This window comes from Phalaenopsis equestris, unplaced genomic scaffold (genome assembly GCF_001263595.1).
Source record: "Phalaenopsis equestris unplaced genomic scaffold, ASM126359v1 Scaffold234924, whole genome shotgun sequence".
NCBI classification, from domain to species: domain Eukaryota; kingdom Viridiplantae; phylum Streptophyta; class Magnoliopsida; order Asparagales; family Orchidaceae; genus Phalaenopsis; species Phalaenopsis equestris.
This window is the reverse complement of record NW_018252822.1, coordinates 41,735-52,350: the sequence shown is the minus strand read 5'-3', so window position 1 is coordinate 52,350 and position 10,616 is coordinate 41,735. Positions and strand designations below refer to the sequence as shown.

The window sequence follows — 10,616 nt, the reverse complement described above, 5'->3', positions numbered from 1 at the left end:
AGGTCAAAGCCCTTGGAAGTTGGGTGAAAATAAATAGGGAAATAATATTATCGGGCGTAGAATTAGAGATTTTAGAGTGACAGACTAAAATCCCCAATTCGATCCTATCGTTTGAATAGCCCTCAAATGAGAGGAACGTGGGAGCTCCGAAGTGAGAGCCGATATCCTCCCAGCCTAGCTGCAGATTCGGTAAATAAACGTAAAATTAGTCAATGTTCTTTACGCATGGACCAGAGGGTAAAGAATAAGTATGCTCCTATGACACAATACAATTTAAATTGATTCACTTTATCCCTTCACTATAATTTCTTGACAAGGAGAAGAATGCTTTCTTATATATTGAATATCACATTTAAACTCTCATTAGTATCATTAGTTATTTATTAGTTATTAAAATTATATATTTATTTCAATTTCCTATTAGTGACAGATAAACAAATTGAACTTCGTTGTTGCGATTAAAGTATTGCTTTTCTAAATTCTTAGTTCGCAGTTCTAAACCACTCCCTGTGGAATCGATATCTAGGACTTCATTATAGCCCTATATTACTTGAGCGATACATATATTTGTGTTGATAAGTGTGACTTTAGAATTATTGAATATTTATTACGTCCATATTTATCTTATATTTTTTAGCATATATAAAGTCGTCGGTCACCTATCATCGGTAAGGACACAAAAAACTTGACCCCACCCGCAATTAATTGTATTTTTAATCTCCAAAATATTGCCAAAAACTTGACCCAATTTATATTCAGTAGCTAGTGTGAATAAATATAATGATATAAAAAATAAATAATAGTTGTTCACACTAGAGATACCACACAAGTATAAGTATCGTTTCAAAGAAATATAGGATTTTCCTTAAAAAAAACCAAGCATCGATCCCACGAGGTTGGTTGAACTATATAAATTGACTTGTTAAACTCAAATGTAAATTTTATCTAGATTGAAGATTTAAATGAAAATGAAATGATAACAATAGTTAAGACTAAATTAAAGCAGATAAAAACAACTATAACTAACAACTTAAAACGCACATGGGCTCAATATATGTTTGCTAAATACTATAAGGGCAAACACCCTTCTCAAGTGGAGGTTATAAGTGGTGACTCTAATGTTTCAAAAGGCATGTTAAAAGTGAGATCATATGCTGACAAAAAGATATTTTGGAATTTTGGTGAAGGCAATCTTTCCTTTCGAAGGATAACTGACATATGGAGGAACTAGATGATTCACATATTGCAGGGCAGGGTAACAAACAAGTGGCTGATTGCTGTGTTGGAAATAACTAAAATATGAAGATGTTGAATGTACTTGTGAGGAATGATTTAGTAGGCAAAATTTTTGAGATTCCATTCGATAGTAAAAAAAAAAAGAAAGACAAAGTGCTTATGGAACATAACCAGTAAAAAAAAAAAGAAAGACAAAGTGCTTATGGAATATGCCAACATCTCTATAACAAAAAGCTATCTATCAAAATTTACATCATTGGGTGAAAGTGGATTCAGCTAAAATGCATGGTGCAAATAGCTATCTCATTCTATGTCTTTCTTTATTTGGCTAGTTTATCATACACTACTCCCTAATGATGACATCTCAAAATTAAAGAGGTTGCGTATTCCATCTCAATTTACCCTCTGTAGGATGGAGGATGAAAATTTGATACATGTGTTTTTTCTTGTGCACATGTAGTTATGGAATGGAAAAATATTGGGTCGAGGATTGACTTGCAAGCATTGGATTTGGGTGGCATTCTATGAAATAATGTATTGCTTGGTTGAATTTGGGAGTAAATACAAATCATATTAGAAACTTGATACAATATATAATAATGTGGTTTATTTAGACAACATTAAACTCCAAAAAACAAGAAGAGGTGCAGTTAAGGAGGAAAGTGTAGCTAATAATATAGTTGCATACATATAGAAAATAATGAATTAGGGTAAGGTGAAAGCCACTTTTGATGTAGGGGTTAGTTTCTTATAGCATAAATTCCAGGAGGTAATTACTCAGAAGAAGGAAAATGTATTAGGCAAATCATATGGAGGAAACCATGCAACCCATGGATAAAGGTGAACACAGATGGAAGTTGCTCAAATGGGAAAGCGGGTGCTGGAAGTGTTCTTAGAGATCATGCTAGTAAATGTTTATGCTTTTTTGCTTTCCCCATGTTTAGCTAATTGCGCTTTGGAATCAGAAGTCTAGGCCGTCTTATTGGCGGTTAAAGTCGCGATAAGTTTAAAATTCAAATTCATTGATGTGGAGTTAGACTCTTTGGAGCTAAGCAATATTTCTCAGGCTTTAAGAATTTTGTGACATGGTGATAATATAAACATCATGTATTTAAGGGTTTGATTGTGAAATTTGGAGCGTTGTTGATAAGGATCTGCCAGGCAAGTTTGATAATGAGTTGATGTATGGCGGTTACCTCAACAAACTTGCTGGGATGACTTCCTTGCTCAAAAAACTGCATAGTTTGAGGCTGGAATTTTAATGGTGGCATTGTTTGGAAGTAAAACCTGTTATTTTGTATGAGATTGAGGGGCTAGTGGTATTGCAACATGTTTCTTTATAACTAGTTTTTCTCGGCATTACATGGGATAATTGAGGCAATGATGAGAATTCAGGGAGATCCTTTGGTCTTAATTTTTTTAGTTATATGTTTTTTTTATTTTATTATTACTTTGGTGAATATATGTGGTTTTGATTACTTGCGAGGATTGACTGAAGTATTTTACAACTATGTCTTCTGGATGGTTTTTTAGATAAATTCAACATTACACTTCTTCGTTGGTGCAATTTTTTATTTTGTGGGGTATACTTAAAACGTTTTTGGTGTTTTTTTTTTGGATTTATGTATTTTGAAGAGTATTTTTGCATAGAATTATACTTTGATTTGGTGGAATCCTAATGCAGAATGTAGTTTTTTTTTTTTGTTGGAGGGTTCCCTGCCCAAACTTGTAACCCACTTTTTTGTGGCAGTAAGATTATAAATGTAAACTTGAGTGCATGAGCAGCCACACATAACGCCGAGGACATTGCTTCCTTCGTTCACCTGAAGTTAACGGGAGAGATGCCTGGTTGCTGCATCTCCCATGAATTCTTCATCTCCGCTACCAAGGATCCCCGTCGCGTCGCCATCGTGCAAGCCGACGGCGGTCTATTCAGGGACTCCCGTGCGAGGCTAAAGGAGGCATCTTCCTCCTCGTCCACCCCCGTCGCCATATCTAGTTTTGACCTCAACTTCGACGCCGACTGCATATCCTCTTCTCCTCGATTATTTCCTGGCGATGAGTGCTTCACTTACGAGGAACTCCTGTCCGCGGTTGATTCTCTTAGCCGTCGCATTCGCTTTGTCCTGGACGGCGGTGATGCTGCCCATCATCTGAATCATCCAGGTTAGGAATAGATTCAGTTTTTTCAATAATCTGTTCTTCTGTGATTGTTTCATTTTGTTACTTCTTCCATTTACGAATGCTGTCTGTGCCAGTGAAAATTAGTTGTATTCTTGTTTGTTGCGGGTGTATTCTTTCAGCTGGTCTGCATATGTTTTTTCTTGTTAACATAATAGTAAAATAACAAGTCGCGTCTAAAGTTTGGTTACAGTTGATATCTTTAAAATGTGAACTGTTTTCATTTGAAACGTTTTCCTTTATAGTTCCTATATGCACCATTTGAGAACCTATGTTTTTATTTGCACTGATTGCCGGATCATTAGTCTGGAAACACGTTTCTTTGAAAGTTTCGAACTCCTGCTTCACCATAAAATGATTTCATGCTTTTTGGTTCCTTGCATGTAATTAATGGTGATGAAAGGACATAGAAATGCTTCCACCTTACTAAATGTCCTAGATTTTTTCCAGGTTATGCTGATTATTCTCCTTATGGGTTCGACCTTGGAGAATTTGATGGGCTTGGTCTTCCTTCCACGAGTTATGTGCCTCGTATAGTTGGAGTGCAAATTGGCCCGTCGGTAGAATATATTGTTGCCGTCCTTTCCATCTTAAGGTGTGGGGAGGCCTTCTTGCCATTGGATCCATCCTGGCCGGAGGAAAGGATACTTTCTGTTGTTTCTTCTTCAAGATCCTGTCTTGTTATTCAAGTGAAGGCTGATTCCACCATGCAATTTGAAGGGCGCCAAATGAATGTTTCTAGTACTGATTGGGTTGTTGACAGATGTGGCACTTTGGTTTTGTATTTTTCTATGAAAGAAAAGTTTGTGAAGAGTGTTGCCCAGTTTACAAATTTAGCATGGCCATGTGAGAGCAATAGACAGAGAAAGTTTTGTTATTTGATGTACAGTTCTGGTTCAACTGGAGAGCCTAAGGGTGTATGCGGTACAGAATTAGGTAATTAAGTATTTATTGTTTTATTTTATTGACAACCACGTCATATATTTTAATACAATTGAATTTATATTAGTTATGGCATTAAATATTCCCTCCCTTGATTAATTTTCATACTCATGTTTCTTAGTGGTATTTGCAGTGTTATATTGGTTTAGTTGCTTTTTGAATCTTCATCTATGCATGCATTTAAGATCTTATTTCTTGTACAAGCAAATAAATTGCCATGTCACTGCCTTGTAATTTCTTATATTCAAAAATTAGTTAAACTATTGAGTAAACCTTAGGACTTGCACAACTGGGATATGCTCATAACTACCGGTTAAAATTGTCTCAGGATTGCCATCATGTTTCAAGTGTAAATTTTTGAATTGGATTTGTACATTTTTAAAACTCATCCCTTTTGAATTTCTAGAGACAAGCATTTGCATTGCTTGTTATTTAAAACTCATAACATATATGAAATCCTAGGTTTGAGTAAGAAGTTGGATTATGGGGTATTTGAAGTGTACAATGTTTGTAATAAGCTAATATTTAGAAATATTAAAATAAAAAAAAGACTGGCTTATTTGACTGGGATTCAAATATTTCCAGCATTGTCATTGGAGCAAATTACCTTGTTGGCATGGGATTTTCTGACAAATCTTTGCTTCTTAGATACAACGCTCTACAGTCTCTTTGATCTTTACAATAGCATAAATCTTATAAAGATATTTAAAACTATTTTTCTTGTTGAATGCCTAAAATTAGATGGAACTGAGTAGAGTAAAAATGTTTTTCTTATACTATCACAAATTTGTCAGGAAAGAGGGAAACTCATTTGGTAAAGAGCTTTATGATATTTTCATGAATTTTAGGGAAAAATCCTTTAATGAAATTCTTGGTGGGTTTTATAGGCATAGAGTTACACCCTTTCATGTTAGCCATTGAGATGAAAAGTTTGCATGAAAAACCATTAAAATGAAGAACGAAGAGTTGAAATTTTAAATGATAAGCAGCAACATGAAGAGTTACATTTATTCATGAACATATGTAGTCACATTTATTGAAATGATGAGTTAATTTTGAATAATATTTGTAAATATCTTAATAATCAATAAAAAGATTTGAACTCATGCAGATTATTGATGTGATCCTATTTTAATTTGAATCATTTTGATTACTTAACAATTACTTTTTGTTGTATTCATTTCTTTTATGTTATAATTATTTTCGTATGCATTTATTTCTTAGTGCCATTCATTTGCCCTCATACAGGGACCCTTACTTTACCATCGTCAAATGCAGTCATCTTTTACAGTCAAGATAATTAAATACATAACACCCAAAAAATAGCTATTTACAAAAACTAGAACCTAGGTGTTCTTTTTGAACTACCGAACCGATGTATCTACGCGTGCCAGGATCACACTATTGAGAATTTGATAAAAATGAAAAATATGGGCTGGGGTATTTTCATGAATTTTGATATTTCAGGGAGAATTTGAAAAATGGATGAAAGAGAGTGCTAGATCTTTAAATAACAATGTATCAGGTGCTATGTATGTAATTAACCCTTTGTAGTCTTGATTATTTTGGTAGGTACCGAGGAGCTCATATACTCATTGGCGAGCTTATAAATTTAGCTAGTCATTTTCAAGTTTTTTTTATCATTTTCATTCTTTCTCAAATTTCAGCCATCAAAATTCGTATAAATTCAATGAGTGTTGTATTTTTAATTCTCATTTTTCATCATTAGCATAATATATTGTCCTAACTTCCTTAATTATGCAAATTTTCTTTATTTTAGTCATTTTTGTGTTCCATATGTTCTTTTAAGTTATGTTCCAAGTAACACTATCCAGAGATAACCAAGAACTAAACCTTAAGCAAGACAAAAGAGTAACTATATTATAGCTAGGAAATAGAATAGGAAGGGAGTGCTCCTCCCTTGGGCGGCAAACAAAATAGGCAAGAGAGGAGGGAGCGACAAACAGAGAAGGAAAGGGAGACCTTTGGGTCTAACACTTCTTTCCAACCTTCTCATGGAGTTTTTGAATCTTGTGAACTCATTCTTCAACATCCTCACTGATCTTTGATGTCGGCACGAGTGGTACCAACTCAAGTGACGTGAGCGGATTGCACCTGTACACAATCTCGAACGGAGTGCGCCTTGTCTTCTGATTCACGGATCTGTTGTATGCAACCTCGACATGATGTAGAATGCGATCCCTAATGCAATCCAACTGCTTAATGCTCTTTCCCACGAAGCATCTAAGAAGGTTTCTTAGCCTCTTGTTTACTACCTCCGACTGACCGTCCTTATGTGGATGAGCTGCTGAATTGAATTGGAGTTTGGTGCCAACTTCAATCACAAGGTCCTTCATAAATTGCTCAGAAATTTGACATCTCTGTCGGAGGTGATGGTCTTGTTGAATCCATGCAATCTCATGATCTCTTTGAAGTACAAGTCAGCGACATGAGACGCATCCAGTGTCCGGTGGCAAGGTACGAAATGTGTCATCTTCGAGAGTCGGTCCAGCACAACCATCACAGACTTCTTGTTCCTCTGCGTCTTTGGGATACTCACCATGAAGTCCATTTTGACGTCTACCCAAAATGCCTTTGGTGCTGGTAAGGTAGAGTACGTCCCTACATTCTGCCCTTTGGTCAATCCTGCACTTTCGTACATGTCGCTCCACAGTTCTCGTCAGTCGGAGCCAAAATAAGTGCTCTCACGAGTGCAAGAGTTTTGCCCTTGTTAAAATGTCCTGCCAAACCTCAGTTGTGGCTCTCCTGAACAATGACTTTCCTCAACAAGCACCCGAGAATATGCACAACTTATTTTGGTACCATCGACTTTGGTTTTCCTGACATCGCTCTCAAATCTCCTTGAAGTCTTCGTTTGCATCTTACAAGTCCTTTACTATCTCGAACCCCATAACACGAGTCTGCATCGACGTGCTTAATAGGTGATGACGGCTCCGTGCTTCTCTTACGCGGTTCTGATTCCCTTGTGTTTAAGCAGAATTGGAGTGATACTAAAAAATCTACACAAGTAGCGTGTCGGCCCTTCAGTTTGCTCTAGCTATTTAGGAATTTCAAGGCTTCGTGGTCCGTAAATAGCGTGAACTCGCTTGTCAGCAGGTAGTGGCTTCTGTGCTTAAGAGCTCTTACAATCGCATAAAACTCTTTGTTGTATGTTGAGTACTTCCTCTTGGAGTCATTCAGGTTTGCATTGAGAAAAGCAATGGGGTGACCCCCCTGATGCATCACAACCCCAATTCCCATGTTGGATGCATCACACGCTACCTCAAACAGTTGGTTGAAATCAAATATTGTTAGAACTGGTGCCTGAGTCACTTTCTCCTTCAAGGTGTTGAAATTGTTCTGAGGTACAACCGTCCAAGTGAACTCATTTTCTTTAAAAAGCTCCGTTAAAAGGGCAGTAATAGTGCTGAAGTTCTGGATGAAACTTCTATTAAACGACGCTAGCCCCCTAAACTATCTCAGCTCAGTGAATGTCTGCGTTGTGGTCCAACTTATAATGGCCTTGATCTTTGTAGGGTCCATCTGAATGCCTGCACTAGGCACGATATAACCCAAAAGCATACCTGATTTCTCATGAAGTGAAACTTTTTCAGATTGCAATACCTCAAACACTTCGCTCAGGTATTGTAAGTGCTCCTCAGATCGATTGTTCACTAGAATATCGTCAAAGTAGACCACCATAAATTTTCTTATGTAGGTCTGGAATACCTATTTCATCAATCTCATAAAAATGCCGAGCGTGTTTGCAAGTCAAAAGGCATAATTGTTCACTCGTATAAAGCATATAGTGTCTTGAAAGCAGACTTCAACTCGTCTCCTGGCCTCATCCGTATCTGGTGGTACTCTTGTGCAAGTTGATTTTAGAAAAGATGGTGGCTCAGTGTAACAGGTCCAGAAGATCATCTAGGCGAGGTATGAGAAACTAATACTTGATAGTGATTCTGTTGATGATCCTGCCTTTGATGCACATCTATCATGAGCTGTTCTTCTTGGGTACCATCAAGGTGGGAACAACACATAGACTGACATTCTCTATGACTAGTTCTCTTGTGATGAGATCCTTTATCTGTCGTTGTAACTCCTATTACTCCACGAGTCTCAATCTAAAGGCGGGCCGATTTGGCAGTGCTGAATTTACCTTAGCGACGGTAATCCCTCAAGAAGACTGTCGGTCATCACATCCTGGAAGTTCTGTAGTAGTGGCTGTAGTAGTGCTGATGTCTAACATTTCCACTCAGTTCTTTCTAGGAGGACTAATGCTAGTGCCACTAGAGCGTCCTGAATTGACTGCATGAAGGTGGCTCGTGGGACTAATGCTTCCTCTATGTCGCCTCCATCTCATGCATCTTTAACTGGTAATAGTACGATGCGTTTTCCTTTCTTCTTAAGAAAGTAAGTATTTTTGAAGCCGCCGTGCTGAGTCTTGTGATTAAACTGCCTAGACATACCCAATAGAATGTGATAAACGCCCATTAGAACCACATCGCAAAATACTTGCTCCTGTAGCTGATCCCCAATCAAAAACTTGACCAAGCACTGTTGATCCACGCATATCTTGTTTTTATTCATCAACCAGATAAGGGAATAGGATTGGAGATGTCTCTGCTTGGTAAGTCCCAATTTCTTCACCATCAGCATGGACACAACATTTTCCCAACTTTTACTATCAATAACGAAGCTGCAAACTTTGCCCTTTACCGTGTACTTGGTGCAAAAGATACTATATCTCAACCAGGATTGATCTCGCTCTGACTCTGACTGTAAAACTCTCCAGATGATTGATAATTCTCCTTCATCTCCCTATAGCTGAAGTTCCTACTTCGGATTATTCTCTGACTCCTTGTCCTCCACTTTCTCGACAACGTCTTGGTCTGTGAATGTGACAACTCAGCTTGTGGGACAGCTGGAGGCTATGTGCTCGCAGCCGTGACATCTGAAACACTTTCTGGCTAGTATTGTATTGAATAAGCTACATTTCTCTTATTTCTTCCCACGTTGATTTGGTCTGTCATTTCCCTATCATATCTTGCTAGTTCGTCCCGAGGTACTTTTGTCGGTTGTGGTAGCTGTTGGTGACAACCTGACTAAAGGTTGCTGTCTGAAGGATGACTGCTGCTTGCTTCGTTTCTGTTGTCTTTCTACATTCAAGGCTATAATTTGAATATTCCCCAGTGTCCAGTATGGCTATAGCTGCGCCACATTGCTATTTGCGGGGTTTAGGCTCCCCAAGTACTTGGCTATAATGTGCTCCTCCAACTCGATTTACTCACCTTTAATTAATCTTAAAAACATGTTCTGGCGGTAATGAGGTGGAAGATAATTATTTTGCATTGGCTTCTCCATCTTTTCCCACTATCTTATTACTGCATTCTTTTTTTCCATGCTCGTGTAAGTTCTCCCACCATAAAGAGACACTCTTTTTCAACTTGATTGCTATTAATTTTACTTGCTTATTTTCTAGCACATCTTTATATTCGAAGATCCGTTCAACAGGCTGTAGCCAATTATTAAACTCATCTAGATCTATACCTCCATCAAACTCTGGTAGATCTATTTTGATGCCGAAGTTCTTGTGGCCTTGATATGTGGGTTTTTCTTTCTGCCTCCTCTGATATTTAATTTCGAAGCGGTGTGGTCGGTATTCTTTATCGCTGATATATTTCCTGTGGAACAGATTCAAATCCTCATCCCAGTCTCTCCGACTCTCCAGATTGTGGTTAAGGTTAATCCCTCTTGGGTTCCATCATCTATCTTTGCCAATCTCTGTTGCAGACAATGGATCTCCCGCTGTATCTCATACCAGGTGGGGTCCGACATGTATCTCCGTGGTGGTATGATTAGAGTTTGGGTTTAGAAGGGGTGGATAAGGATATGAAAGAAAAAAAATTAGTTGAGGGGTAAGGGTGGATAGTAGAAAACCTTAGGATAGGAGTAGGGTTAGGCTAGCTCTGATATTGTCAACCCATACCGTGATAGAAAACATAAATATTATTGCTGAAATGCAAGCAGGTTACAACGATGACCCTTCAAAACAGGAAATAAACAAAAACAAATATAAACAACACCCTAATGCGATGACGGAGGGGATGAGAGTAGGCCTGTAAACGAGCCGAGCTTGAGCGAGCTCAGGCTTGGCTCGTGTTCGGCTTGTTCGAAATAGCTCGTGTTCGATATCGGTTCGCGTTCAAAATTTTTCTCGTGAACAGTGTGTTCGTGTTCGACTCGATTTAAATATT

At 37.8% G+C, this 10,616-nt stretch overlaps 1 protein-coding gene across 1 annotated transcript in view; it reads left to right on the top strand.

Moving 5' to 3' along the window:
• The first annotated feature begins 2,998 nt into the window (after positions 1-2,998).
• The window catches only part of LOC110039041 (putative acyl-activating enzyme 19), a 31,726-nt gene continuing 24,108 nt past the window's right edge, over positions 2,999-10,616 (top strand). Inside the window, exons 1-2 of the mRNA XM_020743984.1 lie at positions 2,999-3,402; positions 3,868-4,353. Coding sequence (XP_020599643.1) covers positions 3,078-3,402; positions 3,868-4,353 — 811 coding nt within the window. The 5' untranslated portion in view covers positions 2,999-3,077. The remainder of the gene's footprint in view (positions 3,403-3,867; positions 4,354-10,616) is intronic.